The sequence below is a fragment of the Pristiophorus japonicus genome, chromosome 5, assembly GCF_044704955.1.
Source record: "Pristiophorus japonicus isolate sPriJap1 chromosome 5, sPriJap1.hap1, whole genome shotgun sequence".
NCBI lineage: Eukaryota > Metazoa > Chordata > Chondrichthyes > Pristiophoridae > Pristiophorus > Pristiophorus japonicus.
In genome coordinates, this window is record NC_091981.1 from 6669708 (window position 1) to 6695318 (window position 25611).

Consider the following 25611-nt stretch of genomic DNA (forward strand, 5'->3'; position numbering starts at 1 on the left):
GGGGAAAGAGGGAACATTGGGCCAGAATTTGCTGCGGGCAATGACGACGAACGAACCACGTTCGCTGTTATTACCCCTCTGAAACTGACCACAACTTCAGGATGTAGCGCGTGCGCATTCCAACGCGAAAAACCTAAAGTTGCAGTCTGCCATTCACTGCTCCGACACCGGCTGCACTGTGCACCCCCCTTCAATCAGTGAAACGGACAAAAACTTGGACTTTCCACTGTAATATCACTGTTAAATACCCCATTAAATGGTAATCAAAGGATAGGCAAAGCACATAAGCAAAATTCATTTTTAAGCCACAAATTAATTTAATGTGAGGGCAGACAGATTTCTCTCCCTCCCACCCCCCAAATATCTAGAACATAATTTTCCCCAAAATGTAAAGACCAAATATATTACTCCAGCAAAGTATTTTGTTTCCTCAGTCAGTGTGAACCTTTCCAATAAAAATCCTCATTCACCGTGTCCTCGTGAAACCTTACCTGAATTTCAGGGCTGGATTTATAATTTCTCCCTTCCTGTAAAGGAACATCGCTTTCTGTGAAAGCTGAAAAAGCAAAAAAAATATATAGATTTACACCCCTGTTAAACATTCCAGGCTTGCTTATGCATTATCAAAGTAGAAAAAGAGAAGAAAGTATAATGTACACCACCTGCAGCTTGTGTCAGGTTGGCACGAAGGGACTGAATGGTCTCCTTGGCTTTCCGTAGTTCAAATTCCAGGACTGGACAGGGATTGTATTAAACACACAGAGGAATCCAACCAAGGAGAAAGAAAAATAAAAACAAGGATGGGTGTGAAAATAAAAGAACACAGTTTTGAAAACAGAACGCATGCAATCTATGGAATCTGTGAATTCATGCAGCAAAGTTTGGTGAAATTTTTTCCATACTGTCACATATTTAATGCTGAGAATTTCAGTTCAGGCTGCGCCAAAAAATATACTGAAGGCATCAAGTAGCTATACTTAATCCTGATAACAGCCGTTGCTTACCACATTTAATCTTCAGCAAATTTAAACCAGAATGTTGAGCAAAAATATTCTCATTTGAGGAATTAAGTTAAAAGGCACTACAGAGATAATTGCAGCAAGTATCAAAATAAGCAGCAGCGATTGTACAATTATAAAAAGGACACTGGACCAAACAAAGGGTTTCTTCCTCTTTCAAAGCAAACTATACATCAACCCTAAATAAAGAGAGCGCACGCAACACAACACAATAGCAATTCACAATAAAGCTCTTCATTTGCAGAACCCCGTTTAGAATTGCCACCATCACATGCAGGCATTGAAACGTAGTGGGTCAGTCCGATGACAACGGCCCCAGTCTCTCCTGTGCTAAACAGGCTCTGTACATCTGTGGTATGGATATTGGTTTAATACAATTCAGTGCATAGTGCTTTGGAAACATTTTACACAGAATTACGTAGAATTTTACAGCACGGAAACAGGCTATTCAGCCCAACAGGTCCATGCAGGTGCTTATGCTCCACACCACCCTCCTCCCACCTGTCTTCATCTCACCCCATCAACATATCCGTCTATTCTATTGCAAGGGGGAAGTCTTGCTACAACTAATTGTACAGGGCATTGGTGAGACCACACCTGGAGTTTTGGTCTCCTTGTTTCAGGAAGGATATAATTGTATTGGAGGCAGTTCAGAGAAGGTTCACGACGTTGATTCCTGAGATGAAGGAGTCATCTTATGAAGAAACGTTGAGCGGGTTGGGCCTATACTCATTGGAGTTTAGAAGAATGAGAAGTGATCTTATTCTAATGTACAAGATTCTGAGGGGGCTCGACAGGGTAGATGCAGAGAGAATGCTTCCCCTCGAGAACTAGGGGGCATAGTTTCAGAATAAGGGGTCGCCCATTTAAAATGGAAATGAGGAGGAATTTTTTCTTTGGAGGGTTGTGAATCTTTGGAATTCTCTACCCCAGAGAGCAGTGGATGCTGGGTCATTGAATATAATTTAAGGTGGAGACACAGATTTTTGAACGATAAAGGGAGTGAAGGGTTATGGGGAGTGGACAGAGAAGTGGACTTGAGACCAGGATCAGATCCGCCATGAGGAGCCAAATGACCTGCTCCTATTTCTTATGTCATGTTATGTTCTATTCTCCCTCATTTGCTTATCTAGCTTCCCCCTGAATACATCTATGCCATTTGCCTCAACTGCTCCTTGTGGTAGCGAGGTCCACATTCTAACCAACAGTCCCCCCCAGTCATAGAATCCAACCTGCAAACTCGAGCAGGAATACTTCTGGATTGGAGGTGTAATTTCACCAGCATCAGTTTTCAACTGGACTGCTGGATGCAACATAACTGGTGAGAATGGCAGTTGAAGACAGGTTGGCGAGACCAACAAATCATGTGGGCACACCAAATCATGTGGGCACACCAACAACCACTCCACAAGTATATTTTTGGATTCCTGGTTCATCTCTGCCGCACTCCAAGAAAGGACTTGTCTGGTTTCCGTTTTTGGTGACATGGGTTTACTTCACTTTTTAGAAACCAGAAACTGAGTGCTTCCAACGTTAGACATTGGTTTCTGTCAACTTTTTAAAAAAGGAGGGAGAGAGAAAACAGGGAATTATAGACCGGTTAGCCTGACCTCAGTAGTGGGTAAAATGATGGAATCAATTATTAAGGATGTCATAGCAGCACATTTGGAAAATGGTGACATGATAGGTCCAAGTCAACATGGATTTGTGAAAAGGAAATCATGCTTGACAAATCTTCTGGAATTTTTTGAGGATGTTTCCAGTAAAGTGGACAAAGGAGAACCAGTTGATGTGGTATATTTGGACTTTCAGAAGGTCCCACACAAGAGATTAATGTGCAAAGTTAAAGCACATGGGATTGGGGGTAGTGTGCTGACGTGGATTGAGAACTGGTTGTCAGACAGGAAGCAAAGAGTAGGAGTAAACGGGTACTTTTCAGAATGGCAGGCAGTGACTAGTGGGGTGCCGCAAGGTTCTGTGCTGGGGCCCCAGCTGTTTACATTGTACATTAATGATTTAGACGAGGGGATTAAATGCAGTATCTCCAAATTTGCGGATGACACTAAGTTGGGTGGCAGTGTGAGCTGCGAGGAGGATGCTATTAGGCTGCAGAGTGACTTGGATAGGTTAGGTGAGTGGGCAAATGCGTGGCAGATGAAGTATAATGTGGATAAATGTGAGGTTATCCACTTTGGTGGTAAAAACAGAGAGACAGACTATTATCTGAATGGTGACAGATTAGGAAAAGGGAAGGTGCAACGAGACCTGGGTGTCATGGTACATCAGTCATTGAAGGTTGGCATGCAGGCACAGCAGGCGGTTAAGAAAGCAAATGGCATGTTGGCCTTCATAGCGAGGGGCAGGGAGGTGTTGCTACAGTTGTACAGGGCCTTGGTGAGGCCACACCTGGAGTATTGTGTACAGTTTTGGTCTCCTAACTTGAGGAAGGACATTCTTGCTATTGAGGGAGTGCAGCGAAGATTCACCAGACTGATTCCCGGGATGGTGGGACTGACCTATCAAGAAAGACTGGATCAACTGGGCTTGTATTCACTGGAGTTCAGAAGAATGAGAGGGGACCTCATGGAAACGTTTAAAATTCTGACAGGTTTAGACAGGTTAGATGCAGGAAGAATGTTCCCAATGTTGGGGAAGTCCAGAAACAGGGGTCACAGTCTAAGGATAAGGGGTAAGCCATATAGGACCGAGATGAGGAGAAACTTCTTCACCCAGAGAGTGGTGAACCTGTGGAATTCTCTAACAGAAAGTAGTTGAGGCCAATTCACTAAATATATTCATAAGGGAGTTAGATGAAGTCCTTACTACTCGGGGGATCAAGGGGTATGGCGAGAAAGCAGGAAGGGGGTACTGAAGTTTCATGTTCAGCCATGAACTCATTGAATGACGGTGCAGGCTAGAAGGGCTGAATGGCCTACTCCTGCACCTATTTTCTATGTTTCTATGTTTCTAACTTCCTTCCACTTTTGGTTCTGGGTCTGACTGATTCTAGTTAAATGCATGCCGGTCCATAAACATCTATTTTGATTGCATCCTCATGCTGGCCTTACCAATGTAAGCCTTTGGTAGCTTCTGCCTTCCATTCTCTCAATGCAGAGATCACATTATCTTCTGAAAGGCAGGTTCTGGCAACAATTTGCTCAGCACCGTTTCCTCATGACTGAGGTAGGGACGCACAGTAGTGCAAGCTATGATCAAACAAGATTTCGTAATATTTTATTAGCACCAGGAGTAGCACGTTCAAACTATGATGGAGGCTCAAGTTTAGTTTTGTCACTAAATACGGCTCAATCATACACTAACTAATGAGGCACTATGCTGCCATGGTGATATGCACCTTTATCTCCCGCCACAATGGACAAGATTCATTTTGCAATTTACAGCAGGAGAACCAAATGAATGGGAGCACTGTCCTGACGGTTATTTCCAGTTCTTTTGATATATTTTCAACTATGTACTTAAAACTTTAAATAGCTCAAAAGCTTAAGAGATGCAAATCTCTCAGTTGGATACAAAACTTTAAACAAGTCATTTGGTGAGGCAATAAATCTTCTGTGGGTTTAAATAAATTGACATTTAACGGGTAAGGTGCTATTGTACCCGACAAATGCTAAACCACTGATTACTCAACCAGTTACTTCCAATCAAAGTCATCATCATACACAGTCCCTCGAAGCGAGGATGACTTGCTTCCACGCCAAAAAGGGATGAGTTCACAGGTGTTTCAATGAAGGACCTAATATTCCAGATCCCGAACTACATCGTGAAGGGTGGAAGATGCCTGTGTGTGGATTTTTTTTAACGTGTGGTGGTCGTTGCACACCAGCCACCACACGGGCTTGACAGAGCGAGGTCTTGGTCCAGTGGCAAGAATTACCCAAGATTAACAGGAGACCAGCTCTGCTGCACGGACTCAGCGCGCACACATATCGCAGTGTGGGCTGGCCTGTGCTGCCCCTGGGCCGGATGAAGCATCTAACTCCATCTCTGGGTGTGGGGTTGGTGGTAACTAGCAATGTTGATGGTAAGTTATGGAGAAATCTTTGTTCCAATGTTAGATTGGGGTATAATAGTCAGTTCCTTAGCAAATGAAAAAAATTCATTCAAGATCTTTTAAAACATACCCATTAATGTCCTTGCGCCCAAAGGTTCCAGATTACTTTTTGGAGCCTCCTCACTGGGCAAAGCCAGCATTTATCGCCCATCCCTAATTTCCCTAAATGAGCGCAATTAGCAGAAACTCCAAATGAATTCACCTTGGGGGTGTGGCCAGTTTTGCGGGTGGGGCTGGCTTCTAGCGTCATGTATTTAATACTAGCGTGAAAAATCTCGGAATTTGATTTGAACACAACTTGTGCTTAAAATTCCACGATCTTTGCACTGGTTACGCTGATATGCGATGAATTGCATTGAAAAAAACCCCAGCACAACGGAGCATAAATGCCAGGTCAAAATGCATATCAGATTAGCAGCTCCAATACGTCCATATGTATACTACATAACCGGACCTCCCATCATAAATCTCACTGCAAAGATTTGGTTTCAATAAAACAGTGCAAAAGCTGTTGAACATCTTCGTCAGCACCTCCCAAACCCACGACCTCTACCACCTAGAAGGACAAGGGCAGCAGGCGCATGGGAACACCACCACCTCCACGTTCCCCTCCAAGTCACGCACCATCCTGACTTGGAAATACATCGCCATTCTTTCATCGTCGCTGGGTCAAAATCCTGGAATGCCCTGCCCAACAGCACTGTGCGAGCACTTTGCCCACACGGACTGTAGCGGGTCAAGGTGGCGGCTCACCACCACCTTCTCAAGGGACAATTAGGGATGGACAATAAATGCCGGCCTTGGCAGTGACACCCACATCCCGTGAAAAAAAAAAGAGTGCAGTTTTGATATTTTATCTGGTACCGACAATTGCCCAAAGACATTTCAACTGTGATAGCATTAAAAAAAAATGAAAAAAGGCAATTTTGCCCATTCAGAACCCAAGCACGATTATGACTATTCCATCAGGGTCTTCTCTCTTACGTCACCTGTAGGGGTATACCAAGATGCTTCCCCTAATTCTCCTGGGCGGAGGAAAAAATAATCAAGCAGTATTGTTAATGTTTCTGTTATTAAACTCCTGTCAAGTACAACTCTGCCATGTTTTACTGGCATCTTATATAAAGCCCAAATTAAAAGCACCGCGTAAAGGATACAGTATGGAAAAAATTCACATGATATAAAACAGTCAACAAATCATGGTAAAGTTGCAGATTTGACCAAAAACAAAACTGTCCAATTAGGTCTTGAAGTGCACCGACATAACCTACCGTGCTTTTGATAACATTATGTCGGCACAGATCGAGAACTGATGAAGATATAAAGCATGGACTGTACATTACTAGAATGCATTGTTGATCTGCAGATATTGCAGCATATGATGTACAAATGGTGATGAAAAATTTGGAATGCCAAACCTGGTTTGCTGAAAGATGGTCAATCCTGGACATCGTTTTATACTTTGACCATTTCTTTCTCCCATTCTCTCCAGTCCACCAAAGTAAAGATTAGGACGCATTCTGCACTGACAGTAATACTTACTCAGAACTGGTCACTCCATCCACTTTGGAAAAAGGAAATTCTGACCATTTTGCTTGGAAATACTTGCAAAAATAGTGACTTCCTTCAGAAATTTAAGAGTGACCACCTTATTTCAGTCCTGCAGATTGCTTTAGATGCACAGGAGGACTAGAAATGACGTAGACATAGACATAGAAAATAGGTGCAGGAGTAGGCCATTCGGCCCTTCTAGCCTGCACCGCCATTCAATGAGTTCATGGCTGAACATTCAACTTCAACGTGGTTGTAAACAAACGATAACATTTACATAAAGTTCCAGAAGACGATGGGGCAATATTTAACGTCATCGCGTGGCTGATAATCTGGCCTCTTGCGTATCTGACGTTCATCGCCCCACCATTGGCGGCTGTGCCTTCAGCTGCCAAGGACTCAAGCTTTAGAATTCTCTCTCGAAACCTCTCCGCCTCCAAGACGCTGCTTAAAACCTACCTGTTTGACTAAGCTTTTGGTCACATGCCCTAATATTTCCAATTGTGACTCTGTGCCAAACAATGCTCCTGTGAAGAGCTTTTGGGATCTTTTGCTGGGTTAAAGGCACTATATAAATACAAGTTGCGGTTGGCTTGTGGTAGAACCTGCCCGATTTTCATCCCGTCAATTTCAATCGGATGAAAATACAGCGGGTTTCACAACAGGTGGGCAATTTGCTCCGCCAGATTACCGTATGGCAGGAAAGTTGCTGGTTGTTTTGGATTATCAGTACAACATCATCATGCAATAACCAGGACTTTGGCCTCAACATCTGTAGCATTTGCGGACATCTCTCTCGCAGAGTCAGTGTGCCAAATCCACTGCTCTTCTTCAAGGTAGAGTCTGTAAACACTAACCTGATCACACTGAATAAATCAGGCAACTATGACGATGGGCTATGCAGGAGGGCTGAGTGTGGACCAGCAGTAATGCTGTGGAGCCGGGAAAGACGTTCTTTCTTCATGACCTCTCGCCTCCCTATCTCTAAATCGTTTTCAGCCTCACATCCCAAGATGTTTGCGCTCCTCAAATTCTGCCCTCTTGAGCATCCCTAATTATAACTGCTCAACAATTGGTGGCCGTGCCTTCAGCTGCCTGTGTCCTAAACTCTGGAACTCCTTCCCTAAACTTCCCCACCTCTCTACCCTCTTTAAAACCTACCTCTTTGACCAAGCTTTTGGTCATCTGCTGTAATTTTTTCTAAAATGGCTTGGTGTCAAATTTATTTGTTTTGTCTTATAACACTGCTGTGAAGTGCCTTGGTATGTTTTACTACGTTAAAGGTGCTATACAAATAAAAGTTGTGGTGGTTTCTTCAACCCCCTCAGTGGTCCCTTTAAGGACCACGGTTTAAGGCGCAGTACAAGACTGGTCAGAGCCTGCACGGCACATGCTCCGCGTATTTTGTAGGAGGGTCCTAAAACAGATGCAGGTCCATTTTTTTGCATATTTAAACTGATCCATCATTGATTTCAGGAGGTCACCAGAGCAGCGAGGACCAGTATGACGGCAGATTAGATGTAGGACCTTGCACCGAGAATATGGTGTACAATGCGCGCATTTTACGCCCAAATAACCAGGCGATACGTTCATCAACTTCTATCCCATTGTTTCCAAATAACTTTAGCGGATTGCGGCCCAGGACAAGTGCCAGGCCCACCACACAAAATTAGATCAACACCCCTGACGAGAATTTGCAAATCTTACTGCTTGTCGATACCTAGAATATTTTAAAGTTTTATAATTCCTTGTAAAGTTTGTTTTGTTTAAAAAAAAATGCCGCGGATGTACACGAACCTAAATTGCCTGCAGTTTTGTGCCAGGAGGCTCACATTTAACAAAAGGATGATTCACAGGTATTTAAGTAACCGATCTATTTTTATACCGGCATTCACTACAAGGCAGGGCAGAAGTTCAGAATACAAACATCTCCAGGAAACGGATTTCCGTGCTTTATTACAGATTTATAGACATTTGAAAACAAACAGCTCCCACTATTACAAGCAGTTTAAGCTCATTTTCTCTGCTGGTTTGTGGAGAGGGAAAAAGGTGGAAGAGGAATGCAAGGTTGAGGAAAATGTATTATTCTCAACAGTTTTAAAATGTAGTCAACATTAAAGATTACATTAGTTAAATTTATATTTATATCACTAGAACTCAAGAATTAGGAGCAGGAGTTGGCCATTCGACCTCTGCTCTGCTATTCAATAAGATCATGGCTGATGATCTACCTCAACTTCACTTTCCCGCCCGATCCCCATATCCCTCGATTCCCTTAGAGTCTGAAAAAATCTATCGATCTCAGCCTTGAATATACTCAATGATTCAGCACCCACAGCCCTCTGGGGCAGAGAATTTCAAAGATTCACGATTGTAGCAAGACTTCCTTATTCTTGACCTCCAGCTCCCTTGCAATAGAGGCCAACATGTCCTAATTGCTTGCTGTGTTTCCTGTACGAGGACACCGAAATCGCTCTCAAAACCAACATTTCATAGTTTCTCACCATTTAAAAAATACTCTTTCGATTCTTTCTACCAAAGTGACTAACTTCATAGTTCGCTACATTATATTCCATCTGCCACCTTATTGTCCGCTCACTTAACTGGTCTAGCTTTGTATTGTCAGCACACTAGGATATATTATACTCGGTCCCTTCATCCAAGTGATTAATATAGACTGTAAATAGTTGAGGCCCAAGCACTGATCCTTGGACTCTAGGGGAATCAAGGGATACGGAGATCGGGCAGGAAAGTAGAGTTAAGGTCGATGATCAGCCATGATGTCATTGAATGGCAGAGCAGGCTTGAGGGGCCATATGGCCTACTCCTGCTCCTATTTCTTATGTTCTTATGGCACTCCACTCGTTACAGCCTGCCAACCTGAAAATAATCCGTTTATCCCTACTCTCTTTTCTGTCTGTTATCCATGCTAATTTGTTAGCCCCAACCTCATGTGCCCTTATCTTGCATAGAAACTTTTTATGTGGCACCTTACTGATTGCCTTTTGGAAATCCAAATATACTACATCCATTGGTTCCCCTGGATTTACCCTGCTCATTACATCCTCAAAAAACTAATGCATGTCAAACACTATTTCCCTTTCATAAAACCATGTTGACTCTGCCTAACCATTTTAGGATTTTCCACATGCCCTGTTACCACTTCCTTAATAATGGGTTCCTGCATTTACCCGGTGACTGATGTCTGGCTAACTGGCCTGTAAGTTCCCCGATTTCGCTCGGTCCTTTCTTGAATAGCGGGGTTACATTTGCTACCTTCCAATCCGCTGGGACCGTTCTAGAATTCAGACGACAACCTAGGTATCCACTGTCTCTTCAGCCATCTCTTTTAGAATCCTAGAATGTAGGCCATCAGGTCCAGGGGATGCGTCAGCTTTTAGTTGCATTAGCTTCTCAAGTACTTTTTCTTCCACCGATCTTAATTACTTGAAGTTCCTCACTCTCATGAGCCCTTCGGTCCCCCACTATTTTTGATATGCTTTCTGTGTCTTCTACTGTGAAGACAGAAACAAAATATTTGTTTGAAGTCTCTGCTATCTCCTATTTTCCATTATAATTTCTCCTGTCTCAGCCTCTAAGAGACCAACACTTACTTTTACTACTCTCTTCCTTTCTACATTTAGAAAATGGGGAAATTTACACTCTTGTTGCAACTGCATCCAACATCTAGACACATGTACTTTCCATTCGGGGTCGATTTTCCTTCTAACTTCAGCTTTTAGTTGTAATTACTGAACGGATCTTAAATTTACCTATGCATCAGCTGAACAACAACTTTTGAACTGGCTGTACTCTACCACCGCAAAGAATAAGAACCACTTTCAAGAAAATCGTTCCATGAGCAGATTCGGACCTGCTCTTTCATTAGTTTAGGCTGCAATCGAAAATCAGACCAAAATGCAGAGATTTTAAAAAAACACACAATTTAGTTTTGGCAACGTGGTTATATTGGGGCACTTATGTGCTGTGCTACCCCTATTCATTCATCGAAACCCCATCTCAGCTGTATGACTGTGTATAAGCAACTGGGAGGGGCAAGTGCTCCTTCTTGGGAACAGGTTTTGGGCCAGAACGAGAGAATGCTGTCTGTCCACTACTGTCACTTTGCTTCCAGTGATGGGTTCAAGACCTTTTAAGGCTAGGGGCGGCCTGTGCTCCTCCCTAACAACTCCAATTCGAGGAGTACAGCATCTTATAAACCTACAATGAAAGAGAGACTTGCATTTATATTGCGCCTTTCGCAACCTCCAGTCCCAAAACGCTTTACAGCCAATGAAGTACTTTTTGAAGTGTAGTCACTGTTGTAATGTGGGAAATGACACAATTTGCACACAGCAAGCTCCCACAAACAGCAATGAAATAAAGACCAGATAATCTGTTGTTTTGTGATGTTGATTGAGGGATAAATATTGGCCCCAGGACACCGGGGATAACTCGCCTGCTCTTCTTAGAAATAGTGCCATGGGATCTTTTACATCCACCCGAGAGAGCAGAAGAGGCCTCTGTTTAACGTCTCATTCGCAAGATGGCATCTCGGACAGTGCGGTGCTCCCTTAGCACTGCACTGGGAGTGTAGGCTTAGATTTTTGTGCTCAAGTTTCTGGAGTGGAACTTGAAACCAAAACCTTCTGACTCAAAGACCCACTGAGCCAAGGCTGACAATGCTAAAAAAGAGATTTAAAAAAAAAGTTACATTCAGGATTTGAGTACTTTTTCCAATGCTGCAGATCAACAGTGCAGAATAACTAATTCAAATGGATGGAAAGAAAAAAAAAGGCAACCACAGAATGTCACAGATGTGGGAGCATGTCGAAAACAGCAAGATTCAGCATCAGTAAGACTACAAGCACATTAGGAACAGAATACTATGAAACAAAGGGATTATAATGAGGTCAGGTTACAGCAACAACCCAGCACTGACTAGTGTTGAGACAGGTATATGCAGACAGGTGTAGCATCTTCATGCACATTTTGTTAGGTTTAAACACAACTCTCATTGAAACATACAAAATTCTTACAGGGCTTGACAGGGTAGTTGCAGGGAGGACATTTCCTCTGGCTGAGGAGTCTAGAACCAGAGGTCACAGTCTCAGAATAAGAAGTCGGCCATTTAGGACTGAGATGAGGAGAAACTTCTTCACTCAGAGGGTGGTGAATCTTTGGAATTCTCTACCCCGGAGGGTTGCTGAGGCTGAGTTGTTGAGTATATTCAAGACAGAGTTAGATAGATTTTTGGATATTAAGGGAATCCAGGGATATGGGGATAGTGCAGGAAAGTGGCGTTGAGGCAGAAGATCAGCCATGATTTTACTGAATGGATGAACAGGCTCAAGGGGCCAAATGGCCTACTTTATAAGAACATAATAGGAGTCGTCGGCCATTTGGCCCCTTGAGCCTACTCCGCCATTCAATAAGATCACAGCTGATCTGATCTTGGCCTCAACTCCACTTCCCTGCCCGTTCCTAAAAAGCCTTATCGTTCAAAAATTTGTCTATCTCACCTTAAATATATTCAATGACCCAGCCTTCACAGCTCTCTAGAGAATTCCAAAGATTCACGACCCTCCGAGAATAAAAAATTCCTCATTTCCGTTTTAAATGGGCGACCCCTTATTCTGAAACTATGCCCCCTAGTTCGAGATTCCCCCATGAGGGGAAACATCCTCTCTGCATCTACTGTCACACCCCCTCAGAATCTTATAAGTTTCAATAAGATCATCTCTCATTCTTCCAAAATCTACTCCTGCTCTTAATTCTTATATTCAAGGCTGAGATCGATAGATTTTTGGACTCTAAGGGAATCAAGGGCTGTAGGGATCGAGTGGGAAAGTGGAGTTGGGTGAAGATCACCCATGATCTTATGGAATGGCGGAGCAAGCTCGAGGGGCCATATGGCCAACTCCTAATTCTTATGTTCTTATGTTAAAGAAAGAATCTTTTAGTTGATGGACTTGGAGAATCCCTGCAAGTTTATCTTAGAGTTGCAGCCAGCTGCAGGAGACCCATGTGCCAAGAACTCAGGATGCTAATGTAGGGTCTCTACTAAGTAAGTATATCTACTCCAATTCACCCTGGAGACCAAGGTCAATCCCAAACTTCTCACTGGAGAAATATTTACAGTCAAAGTTGTAGAAGTTCAGTCGAATTATCGCCGGGTTGCAGTGACTTTGCAGGACATATTTGGAGCTTTGAAAATATCTTTAGTTTCAATTGCCCTCACACAGGTTACAGTTGAGTGCTGATTTAAGTCATGACATTCCTATTTACGAACTACTGTATCCTTCAGCCTAAAATGCACAATATATCTTTCCAGGTTACATATAGGTTATTGGGCTTCCTCTAACTTTATGCAAACTGTTGATCTTAACCTTGATAAAGGAAATCATAAAATGGAATATTGCAGCCATCAGCTGTCCCAATTCACCAATGATGCACTTCACTTAGTAACTTATCAAGAAGGGCTGATGCTATCAAAATGTCAGTGGTGTGGACAGTCAGTTGATAATCCATTTCTATGCCTGTTACACAGAGAGATCAATACCAGGGGCAATAGATTTATCGTAAATCGGTAGAAGGATTAGAGGGGAGTTGAGGACAATACTCTTGTTAATTGTTTTGGAGGTGCGTGTCCCTTTATGGGGATGCGCATCCCATTCAAAAAAAAACATGCATGCCGGCTGCGTGGGAGGTCCAGGATGCTGTGCAGCATAATGGGAACATTGGTCAAGGAGAACTATATTTCACTCAAGAGGGTGGTGGGGGTCTGGGACTCACTGCCATAACCACAGGGCTACGGACCAAGAGCTGGAAAGTGGGAGACGGTTGGATGGCTCTTTGTCAGCCGGCACGGACACAATGGGCCGAAAGGCCTCCTTCTCTTCTGGGTTGTCAAGTTCTATGATTCCAGGCTTGAAGCTGATTGAGGAGGCACAGTGTGGTGGGTAAAACAGCAGCAAAACAGAAAAAATAATTTTTAATTTCGAGTAAGTCAATACCAGCAGCAATTCCAGTGGCAGTTGGAAAGACATTTCTGTGCCTGTTTTACAAAAAGGCAAATTGAGAGAAATAAAACCTCTCCTTCTCTTCCAGTCAGAATAGAATGCATCACTTGATAAAACACACTTAATGCTTGGCTGACAAATCCTCATTTAAGATTCTCTGCATATGAACCATTAGATCACTCCCGATGTTCTCAAAAATCAGTATCATGCTAGCTGATTGCCAGTTGCGTTGCCATTAAATGCACTTGACATCTCAGACGACCAGAGCAGTATTTAACACCGAGTCTGGCTACAGCTACCTAAACATGTAAATTGCACAATTTAGTAACCCCGTTAAATGACTAAAATAACTCGACAGTTCGATAGTTCAATAAGTTCACGACACGACGCGCAGGGATATTGGCCCGGAATTTGCTCGGGGTGACAACATTGACCATCATTCCACCTATGAAACGGACTGCAACTTCGGGATTTGGCCAATGCAGAAATCCTGAAGTTGCAATCTGTAATTCACAGTTCCGAAACAGGCTGCGCTGCAGCAACCTCCCCTTACACACCACCCAAAAAGCCGGCAATCAGTGAAATCAACCAAATCAGGGAAACGGACGAAATGTTGGCTCTTTTGCGATAATTACACTTAAATTCCCCATTAAAAGTTAGACCCCCAAAGAAATTAGATGTAACTGGGATTTTGACAGCATTATTACTGCTAAACAAATATTAAGGAGTTGGAAAACTAATTTTAATTTTGTCGTTTGAAATTTATCCATTTTAATAAAAATTAAAATGTAGAAACATAGAAACATAGAAAATAGGTGCAGGAGTAGGCCATTCGGCCCTTCGAGCCTGCACCGCCATTCAATGAGTTCATGGCTGAACATGCAACTTCAGTACCCCATTCCTGCTTTCTCGCCATACCCCTTGATCCCCCGAGTAGTAAGGACTACATCTAACTCCTTTTTGAATATATTTAGTGAATTGGCATCAACAACTTTCTGTGATAGAGAATTTCACAGCTTCACCACTCTCTGGGTGAAGAAGTTTCTCCTCATCTCGGTCCTAAATGGCTTACCCCTTATCCTTCGACTGTGACTCCTGGTTCTGGACTTCCCCAACATTGGGAACATTCTTCCTGCATCTAACCTATCTAAACCTGTCAGAATTTAAAAAAGTTTCTATGAGATCCCCTCTCATTCTTCTGAACTCCAGTGAATACAAGCCTAGTTGATCCAGTCTTTCTTGATATGTCAGTCCCACCATCCCAGGAATCAGCCTGGTGAACCTTCGCTGCACTCCCTCAATAGCAAGAATGTCCTTCCTCAAGTTAGGAGACCAAAACTGTACACAATACTCCAGGTGTGGCCTCACCAAGGCCCTGTACAACTGCAGTAACACCTCCCTGCCCCTGTACTCAAATCCCTTCGCTATGAAGGCCAACATGCCATTTGCTTTCTTAACCGCCTGCTGTACCTGCATGTCAACCTTCAATGACTGATGTACCATGACACCCAGGTCTTGTTGCACCTCCCCTTTTCTTAATCTGTCACCATTCAGATAATAGTCTGTCTCATTTATCCACATTATACTTCATCTGCCATGCATTTGCCCACTCACCTAACTTATCCAAGTCACTCTGCAGCCTCATAGCATCCTCCTCGCAGCTCACACTGCCACCCAACTTAGTGTCATCCGCAAATTTAATCCCCTCGTCTAAATCATTAATGTACAATATAAACAGCTGGGGCCCCAGCACAGAACCCCGCGGCACCCCACCAGTTACCGCCTGCCATTCAGAAAAGCACCCATCTACTCCTATTCCCTGCTTCCAGTCTGCCAACCAACCCTCAATCCACGTCAGCACACCACCCCCAATCCCACGTGCCCCAACCCTGCACATTAATCTCCCGTGTGGGACCCCGTCAAAAGCCTTCTGAAAGTCCAAATACACCACATCAACCGGTTCTCCCCCGTCCACTCCACCGAAACACCCAAAAAAAATTCCAGAAGACCTGTCAAGCATGACCTCCCTTTCACAAATCCATGCCGACCTGGATCCACCATGTCACCTCTTTCCAAATGCGCTATGACATCCTCAATAATTGACTCCAACATTTTACCCAGGCTGACCGGTCTACAATTCACCGTCTTCTCTCTCCCTCCCTCTTTAAAAAGTGGGGTTACATTGGCCACCCTCCACTCCACAGGAACTGATCCAGAGTCTATGGAATGTTGGAAAATGACTGTCAATGCATTCGCTATTTCCAAGGCCACCCCCTCAAGCACTCTGGGATGCAGTCCACCAGGCCCTGGGGATCCACCGGCCCTCAATCCCATCAACCTCTCCAACACAACTCCCCAACCAATAAGGATCTCCCTCAGTTCCTCTTCCTCACCAGACCCTCTGACCCCTTTTATATCCGGAAGGTTGTTTCTGTCCTCCTTAGTGAATACCGAACCAAAGTACCTGTTCAACTGGCCTGCCATTTCATTGCTCCCCGTTATGACTTCCCCTGATTCTGACTGCAGGGGACCCACGCCTGTCTCTACCAACCACCTTCTCTTTACATATCTATAGAAGCTTCTGCAGTCCGTCTTAATGTTCCCTGCAAGCTTGTACGTAAAATTTTTTTTGTATTTTAATTGTTTTTTTTAACGTTTGTCCATCTTTATATCATGTTTGCCTTTTCCCCGTGCGAGAGCCCCAATCTTTGTTTTGCTCTAAGTGTTTTAAAAAGTTTGAATTTTTAAAAGAGCTTACTCACTTCCTGGTTTGCTGTTTGTGAGAATTCTGCATTGTGATTGGCTGCTTAAAACAACTTGTTGACGTCACAGCAGCTCGCGCAAGGGAATCCCCACTACAGTCCGGTGAATTAAATTGAAGGGCGGAAAACCCAAAGTTCTCGACACAGGGATGGCGCGATCCTTGTGCGGAGTGGAGTTCAGGGCCAGCGGCCTTGGCCTCGCCGCTGACCGCAAATCCCCGGGCCCTTGTTTCTCATGCAGCTTTTCCAATTGTTTCTGCACATGGAAAAATGCAAATGGACTTCATTTAAACACCGAATTCCAATGTCACAATTTGTTAGTTGAACGAACTACATTTTAAACAAGTACAAAATGTAGTTCATTTTTTCAGTACCGGATATAATTTCAACATTAAGCTGTTGAAGTACTGCTTCCTGCAAGTGCCATTATTGCAAAAAGAATAAACTGTGACAGTGTTTATTAATTGGCAGCCACTGTAGATCTAAAATTTACAGTACATTTAGCATTGGTCCTTGCTAAAATGCTAAAACATGGCTGCCAATCAAATCTGCTTAACTGAAGTGTATGCTTATGGCAAGAACACAGGAGATATGGCACTAAAATATCCCTATCTTATTCTACCCACACATTCACATACATTCTTGGTTCAACCAAAAGAAATGAGGGTGAATACCAAAAAGGATTTGTCAACCAGATCCCCTCCCTTACATCTAACTTTGTCTTTTAAGGAATGAGCAATGGCAAACTTCAGTTGAAACTGAAATGCTAAACTTTCCTGGTCAAGCAATCACTTCACGCGAGTCACTTTTAGCTTTAAACTCTGGGTCTACTGTTGCTTTTTACGTTAGCGCTGCAGTTAAAATCATAGAAATTTACAGCACAGAACGAAGCCATTCGGCTCATTGTGTTTATGCCGGCCGGAAAAGAGTTACCCAGCCTAATCCCACATTCCAGCTCTCGGTCCGTAGCCCTGCAGGTTACAGCACTTCAAGTGCACATCCAGGTACTTTTTAAATGTGGTGAGGGTTTCTGCCTCTACCACCCTTTCAGGCAGTGAGTTCCAGACCCCCACCACCTTCTGGGTGAAAAAATGTTTCCTCATCTCCCCTTAAATCCGTCAACCAATTATTTTAAATCTATGCCCCCTGGTTATTGAACATAAGAACTTAAGAAATAGGAGCAGGAGTAGGCCATAAGGCCCCTCGAGCCTGCTCCGCCATTTAATAAGATCATGGCTGATCCGATCATGGACTCAGCTCCACTTCCCTATCTGCTCCCCATTGACCCTTCTTAAGGTCCTTCCTATCCACTGTATCCAGGCCCCTCATAATTTTATACAATGTCTGAAAAAAAGAAACTTTCATAACGAACTTTGTGAATAGCCCACTTTTATAGCAGTGAAAGGGGATAGCATAATTTAAGGGGAGGAAAGGTACTTGAAACACAATTCACTTGCAATAAAATTAAAATTCCTTTACCAACCAGGACGAAATGCGCAAAAATAAAGAGATTTGTCCAGCCTAACCAAGACTTATTCACACAAGTTTGCCACATTTGGCAAGAATCTGAAGAGGTACAGCATCAGAGATATGTTGTATACGCTTGTAGCAAGAGTAGAGATGGTGCTTACCTGCCACCCGTTCATCTGTCTCCCGGTTTCCATCATCAGAATACCGCGCAAAATCCAAAGAATCTAGTGTGCTGATGCTGCCAGCTCGATCTATCAAGAGAAAGACATGGGAGAGTCAGACTTTACATCCACGCTTGCTACTATTCATCAAATTCTCCAAGTGAATCTCTGACCGTGTAAAGTGCTCCAATGCTGTGGTTACACTGCACTACTGCTCTGTGACCAGGGACAGCAAGCAGCAAGTTATACTGCAGGCTGCAACTCGCACATTGCAGGATGCGCAAAGCGTCACTCACTTGGTGGCTATTTTCCTGTTTTGAAATTCTGCTGACTTTATACGCTCATCAAGAGAATGGTCATCAGCATCAGGAGGCCAAGAATCTATTCCATTTTAGGCATTGTGCAGAGAATTGCAACCGACCCAATTTAATGAGAGGGTTCAACTTCTCAATTACACCACAATGATATTTTACACTAAAATGAGTGGTCACGGGTATAATTTGTAAAGTACTAAATCACATCAGTCTAATTTGTTAAATACTAGTCAATCTCCCATGGCACTCATTATGGAAAGTAAAGACTAAGTGATAGATTAAGTGAATGGGCAAAAATATGCCAGATGGATTTCAACGCAGAGAAATGTTCATTTTGGACCAAAAAAGGATAGATCAAGTATTTCTTTTAAATGGTGCAAAGTTAGGAACAGTGGAGGTCCAGAGAGATTTAGGGATCCATGCACAGAGATTAAAATGTAGTAGTTAGGTACAAAAAAAATAATCAAAAAGGCTAATGGGATGTTAGCGTTTATAATCAGAGGGTAGAATATAAAGGGGAGGAAGTTTTGCTGCAGCTATACATCATCATCATCATAGGCGGTCCCTCGTATCGAGGATAACTTGCTTCCACGCCAAAAAGGGATGAGTTCACAGGTGTTTCAACGAAGGACCTAATATTCCGGATCCCGAACTACATCCTGAAGGGTGGAAGATGCCTGTGCGTGGATTTTTTTTTAAAACTTGGGGCGACCGTTGCACACCAGCCAATTAACCAGGACGACTGGAGACCAAGCTCTGCTGCACGGACCTAGTGCGCACACATATCGCAGTGTGGGCTGGCCCGTGCTGCCCCTGGGCCCTCGCCTCTTCTGGGCCCAGGAGCAGCATGGGTCAGCTATGCAAAGGCCTGGTTAGACCCCATCTGGAGTACTGTGTACAGTTCTGGGCACCGCATCGTAGAAAGGAGATGGAAGGAGTACAGCATAGGTTTACCAGAATGTTACCATGGGTTAGGGCTTGTATTCCCGGGAATGTAGAAGGTTAAGGGTGATGTGATTGAGGTTTTGAAGGATTTTGAAAGGAATTGTTCAGGTGGAGAGAGAGAAAATTTTCCCGCTTGTTGGGGAGTCTGGACGAGGGGAACATAACCGTAAAACCAGAGCCAGGCCACTCAGGAGAGAAGGAAGGAAATACTGTTACGCAAAGGGTGGAACTCTCTTTCGCAACAGCAGATGCCAGCTCAATTGAAAATTTTTAAATCGGAAATGTATTAGAGGATATGGAGCCAAGGCGGGTGGATGGAGTTAAGATACAGATTAGTCATGATCTCATTGAATGGCGGAACAGGCTCGATGGGCTGAGTGGCCTCCTCCTGTTCCTATGTTGTGTTGCAATTGCAACTTTCAGGCCACCAATGATGCTGCAACACCTTCATTAAAGGGAAACTATGACGTGACACATTTTACACTGGCAGTTTCCATTGTCGAAGTGGACATAAAAATATATAATACCGATGTTGACAGTAAGAGCACAGAGATGCAAGATGGTCTGCATTTGTGACATTCTGAATTAAAGCTAAAAATCAAAGACTTGCATTTATATAGCGCCTTTACCTCAATAAACCATCCCAAGGTACTTCACAGGAGCATTATCAAGCTAAATTTGGCACCGAGCCACACGAGAAATTAGAGCAGAAGCTTGGTCAAAGAGGTAGGTTTTAAGGAGTGTCTTAAAGGAGGAAAGAGAGGTAGAAAGGCGGAGAGGTTTAGGGAGGGAGTTCAGGAGCTTAAAATCAGGGATACTCAGGGATCTGAGGGTTGTGGGGCTGGAGGAGATTACAGATAAGGACAGGCGAGGCCATGGAGGGATTTGAAAACAAGGATGAGAATTTTGAAATCGAGGCGTTGCTTAACCAGGAGCCAACGTAAGTCAGAGAGCACAGGGGGTGATGGGTGAGCGGAACTCGGTGCGAGTTAGGACACGGGGCAGCGAGCACAGGTGGTGATGGGTGAGCAGGACTTCATGCGAGTTAGGGCACAGGAAGCAGAGTTTTGGCTAACTTCAGGTTTACGCAGCGTACAAGGTCAGAGGCTGGTGAGGAGTGTGTTGGAACAATCAAGTCCAGAGGTAACAAACGCAAGGATGACAATGTCCTGTTCTGCTTTGAACACATCCTCACTAAACACTAAAATGGTTAAGTATTTTGACACTGAATCTAATCATCTTGCTGCTTGCCTCCCTGCTCCTCAGAGTATGAGAAAGAAGTGAAAAAAACTGTAGATGCTTTAGTCATAATTTTCCAACACACTCTAGATTCAGGAATTGTGCCTATGAATTGGAAATTACAAATGTCATCCCATTAAGGAGGTGGAAACTCTAACTACACACTTGTCAGTTTAACATCAGTTGTGGAAAGGTACTGATCTCTATTGTTGGAGAACTTGGATAATTTGAGCTGATCAAGGAGAGACAAGCACTGATTTGTGAATGGTAGGACATTTTTTTTTCTAAATTCATTCCTAGGATGTGGGCATCGCTGGCGAGGGCAACATTTATTGCCCATCCCTAATTGTCCTTGGGAAGGTGGTGGTGAGCCGCCTTCTTGAATCGCTGCAGTCCGTGTGGTGAAGGTACTCCCACAGTGCTGTTAGGTAGGGAGTTCCAGGATTTTGACCCAGCGACGATGAAGGAACGGCCGATATAGTTCCAAGTCAGGATGGTGTGTGACTTGGAGGGGAACGTGGAGGTGGGTGTTCCCATGCGCCTGCTGCCCTTGTCCTTGTCCTTCTAGGTGGTAGAGGTCGCGGGTTTGGGAGGTGCTGCCGAAGAAGCCTTGGCGAGTTGCTACACACTGCAGCCACGGTGCGCCGGTGGTGGAGGGAGTGAATGTTTAAGGTGTTGGATGGGGTGCCAATCAAACGGGCTGCTTTGTCCTGGATGGTGTCGAGCTTCTTGAGTGTTGTTGGAGCTGCACTCATCCAGGCAAGTGGAGAGCATTCCATCACACTCCTGACTTGCAGATGGTGGAAAGGCTTTGGGGAGTCAGGTGGTGAGACACTCGCTGAATACCCAGCCTCTGACCTGCTCTTGTTGCCACAGTATTTATGTGGCTGGTCCAGTTAAGTTTCTGGTTAATGGTGAGGGATTCAGTGATGGTAATGCTTTTGAATGTTATGGGGCGGTGGTTACACTCTCACTTGTTGGAGATGGTCATTGCCTGGCACTTAAGTGGCACGTAACATTTGCGCCACACATCAGCCCAAAGCTGAATGTCGTCCAGGTCTTGCTGCATGTAGGCATGGACTGGTTCATTAATGAGGAGTTGCCAATTGTACTGAACACTATGCAATCATCAGCGAACATCCCCACTTCTGACCTTATGATGGAGGGAAGGTTATTGATGAAGCAGCTGAAGATGGATGGGTCGAGGATACTGCGGAATTCCTGCAGCGATGTCCTGGGGCTGTGATGATTGACTTGCAACCACCACAACCATCTTGCGTTGTGCTAGGTATGACTCCAGCCAGTGGAGAGTTTTCCCACTGATCATCATTGATTTCAATTTTACCAGGGCTTCTTGAAGTCACACTCAGTCAAATGCTGCCTTGATGCCAAGGGCAGTCACACTCACCTCACCAATTCAGCTCTTTTGTCCATGTTTGGACCAGGGCTGATATGAGGTCTGGAGCCGAGTGGTCCTGGCTGAACCCAAACTGGGCATCGGTGAGCAGGTGGTTGGTGAGTGTCACTTGATAGCTCTGTTGACGACACTTCCCATCCCTTTGCTGATGATTGAGAGTAGACTGATGGGGCGGTAATTGGCTGAATTGGATTTGTCCTGCTTTTTGTGGACAGGACATACCTAGGCAGTTTTCTCACATTGTGGGGTAGATGCCAGTGTTGTAACTACTGGAACAGCTTGGCCAGTGGCGCGGCTAGTTCTGGAGCACAAATCCTCAGCACGACAGCCGCGATGTTGTCGGGGCCCATAGCCTTTGCTGTATCCAGTGCGCTCAGCCGTTTCTTGATATCACGTAGAGTGAATCGAATTGGTTTAAGACTGGCTTATGTGATGGTGGGAACCTCAGGAGGCAGATATGGATCATCCACTTGGCACTTCTGGCTGAAGATGTTGCAAACGCTTCAGCCTTGCATTTTGCACGTATGCTGGGCTCTGCCATCATTGAGGATGGGGATATTCATGGAGTCTTTGCCTTCTGTTAGTTGTTTAATGGTCCACCATCATTCACGACTGGATGTGGAAGGACTGCAGAGCTTTGATCGGATCTGTTGATTATGGGAATCGCTTAGCCCTGTCTATAGCATGATGCTTCCTCAGTACACATATCGCAGTGTGGGTGGCCCGTGCTGCCCCTGGGCCCCGATCAAGTCCCTCTACAATCTCTCGCCGCTGCTTTGCCCCGACCTCGCCGCTCCTGCTGTACCTGCCCACCTCCAATCACCGACCTGGTCCTCGATGTCACTCTTGGCTGCCGTCGCCCTCCTGCACCAGCACATGCTGTACCCTGGAGTGGCCTCCACGCTGCCCATGGGCCGCCGCTCGCCGCTTCTTTTATGGCCCCGACCTGCCGCTGGTGTCCTCACGCAGGGGCCTCCATGTTGTGACATGTGTGCGCACTAGGCCTGTGCAGCAGAGCAGGTCTCCAGCCGTCTTGAATAATCCTTGCCACTGGACCAAAACCTAGCTCTGTCAAGCCCGTGTGGTGGCTTGTGTCCAACAGCCACCACACGTTAAAAAAAATCCACCCTTTGACATGTAGTTCGGGACCTGGATTATTAGGTCCTTCATTGAAACACCTGTGAACTCATCCTTCTTTTGGCGTGGAAGCAAGTCATCCTCGCTTCGAGGGACTGCCTATGATGATGATGCTTCCTCTGTTTAGCATGCATGTAGTTCTGTTTTGGCACCTCATTTTTAGGTACGCCTGGTGCTGCTCCTGGCATGCTCTTCTACACTCCTTATTGAACCAGGGTTGGTCCCCTGGCTTGATGGTAATGGTAAAGTGAGCGATATACAGGCCATAAAGTTACAGTATGTGGTGGAATATAATTCTGCTGCTGCCCCACAGCACCTCATGGATGCCCAGTTTTGTACTAAATCCATCTCATTTAGCACGGTGGTAGTGCCACACAACCCCATGGATGGTGCCCTCGGTGTGAAGACAGGAATTCGTCGCCACAATGACTGTGCGGTGGTCACTGCTACCATTGCGTTCATGGACAGATACATTTGCGACAGGTAGATTGGTGAAGATGAGGCCAAGTAGGTTTTTTCCTCGTGTTAATTCACCACCTGCTGCAGGCCCAGTCCGGCAGCTATGTCCTTCAGGACTCGGCCAGCTCGGTCAGTAGTGGTGCTACCGAGCCACTCGGTGATGGACATTGAATCATAGAAGTTTACAACATAGTAGGAGGCCATTTCAGCCCATCGTGTCCATGCTGGCCAACAAGAGGCTATCCAGCCTAATCCCACTTTCTGGCTCTCGGTCCGTAGCCCTGTAGGTTACGGCACTTCCAAGTGCACATCCAAGTACTTTTTAAATGCGGTGAGGATTCTGCCTCTACCACCCTTTCAGGCAGTGAGTTCCAAACCCTCACCACCCTCTGGTGAAGAAATTTCCCCTCATATCCCCTCTAAACCATCTACCAATTACTTTAAATTTATGCCCTCCGGTTGTTGATCCCTCTGCTAAGGGAATTAGGCCCTTTCTATCCACATCTCGGCCCCTCATAATTTTATACACCTCAATGAGGTCTCTCCTCGGAGACAGAGTAGGGACGAAAAGAACATTCTCCGATTGGCAGCGTCATTCCCCAATGATTTGTACGGGGACCACAGCTTTTCACTGTATATGTCAATGACTTGGATGAAGGAATAGAGGGTAGGTTTTCCAAGTTTGCAGATGACACCAAGTTAGGAGGCATGGTTAGCTGTGCAGATGGCAGCAGGAAGCTACAAAGGAACGCAGACAAACTAATTGTGCGAGCAAAGCCATGGCAGATGGTGTGCAATATGGGGCTGTTTGATCTATTCATCCACTCGACACCCAAGAAAAACAAAGTATTTTCTTTATGGTGGACGTTGTGCAGGAACAAAGGGATGCAAGTACTGGAGAAAGCGACAAAAACATTTTACAAGGCTGGTACCAGGACCGAAAGATTACAGCTATCGGGAAAGATTAAATAGGTCGGGGCTTCGCTCTTCAGAAAAGACAAGACTTGGAGGTGATCTGATAGAGGTCTTTAAAAATTAATAGACTGGATAGGCTAAATGTGGAGAAAAAGTTTCAAATCGAGACAAAATACATTAGTTACTAATAAATTTAATAAGGAAGCAAGGAGAAATATCTTTACTCAGTGGTTAGAATGTGGAACTCGCTACCACAGGGAGAGGTTCAGGCAAATAGTTTAGATGCTTTCAAAAGGTAATTGGACGAGTACACAAGAGAAAATAGACCGATAGGCCGAGATGAGTTAGACAGAATGGGAGGATACTGGTGTGGAGTATAAACATCAGCATAGGGCTGAACATAAGAAATAGGAGCAGGAGTAGGCCATACGGCCCCTCGAGCCTGCTCCGCCATTTAATACGATCATGGCTGATCCGATCATGGACTCAGATCCACTTCCCTGCCCGCTCCCCATAACCCCTAATTCCCTTATCGGTTAAGAAACTGTCTATTTTTTTCTTAAATTTATTCAATGTCCGAGCCTCCACAGCTCTCTGAGGCAGCGAATTCCACAGATCCACAACTCAGCAGAAATTTCTCATCTCAGTTTTAAATGGGTGGCCCCTTATTCTAAGATTATGCCCCCTAGTTCTAGTCTCCCCATTATCAGTGGAAACATCCTCTCTATATCCACCCTGTCAAGCCCCTTCATAATCTTATACGTTTCGATAAGATCACCTCTCATTCTTCTGAATTCCAATGAGTAGAGGCCCAACTCACTCAACCTTTCCTCAAAAATCAACTCCCTCATCTCCGGAATCAACCTAGTGAACCTTCTCTGAACTGCCTCCAAAGTATATGCTTTCGTAAATATGGAAACCAAAACTGCACGCAGTATTCCAGGTGTGGCCTCACCAATACCCTATATAACTGTAGCAAGACTTCCCTGCTTTTATACTCCATCCCCTTTGCAATAAAGGCCAAGATACCATTGGCCTTCCTGATCACTTGCAGTACCTGCATACTATCCTTTTGTGTTTCATGCACAAGTACCCCCAGGTCCCCCTCTTTTTCTCCATTTAAATAAT

At 44.5% G+C, this 25611-nt stretch overlaps 1 protein-coding gene across 6 annotated transcripts in view; it reads right to left on the reverse strand.

Moving 5' to 3' along the window:
• relch (RAB11 binding and LisH domain, coiled-coil and HEAT repeat containing) overlaps window positions 1-25611 on the reverse strand; it is a 142826-nt gene that overhangs the window by 104195 nt on the left and 13020 nt on the right. For all 6 annotated transcript variants that reach the window (XM_070880342.1, XM_070880345.1, XM_070880344.1 and 3 more), the window contains exons 2-4: window positions 18058-18147; window positions 663-734; window positions 492-556 (exon numbers count right to left, since the gene is read on the reverse strand). In XM_070880342.1, the coding sequence (XP_070736443.1) occupies window positions 492-556; window positions 663-734; window positions 18058-18147 (227 nt within the window). The remainder of the gene's footprint in view (window positions 1-491; window positions 557-662; window positions 735-18057; window positions 18148-25611) is intronic.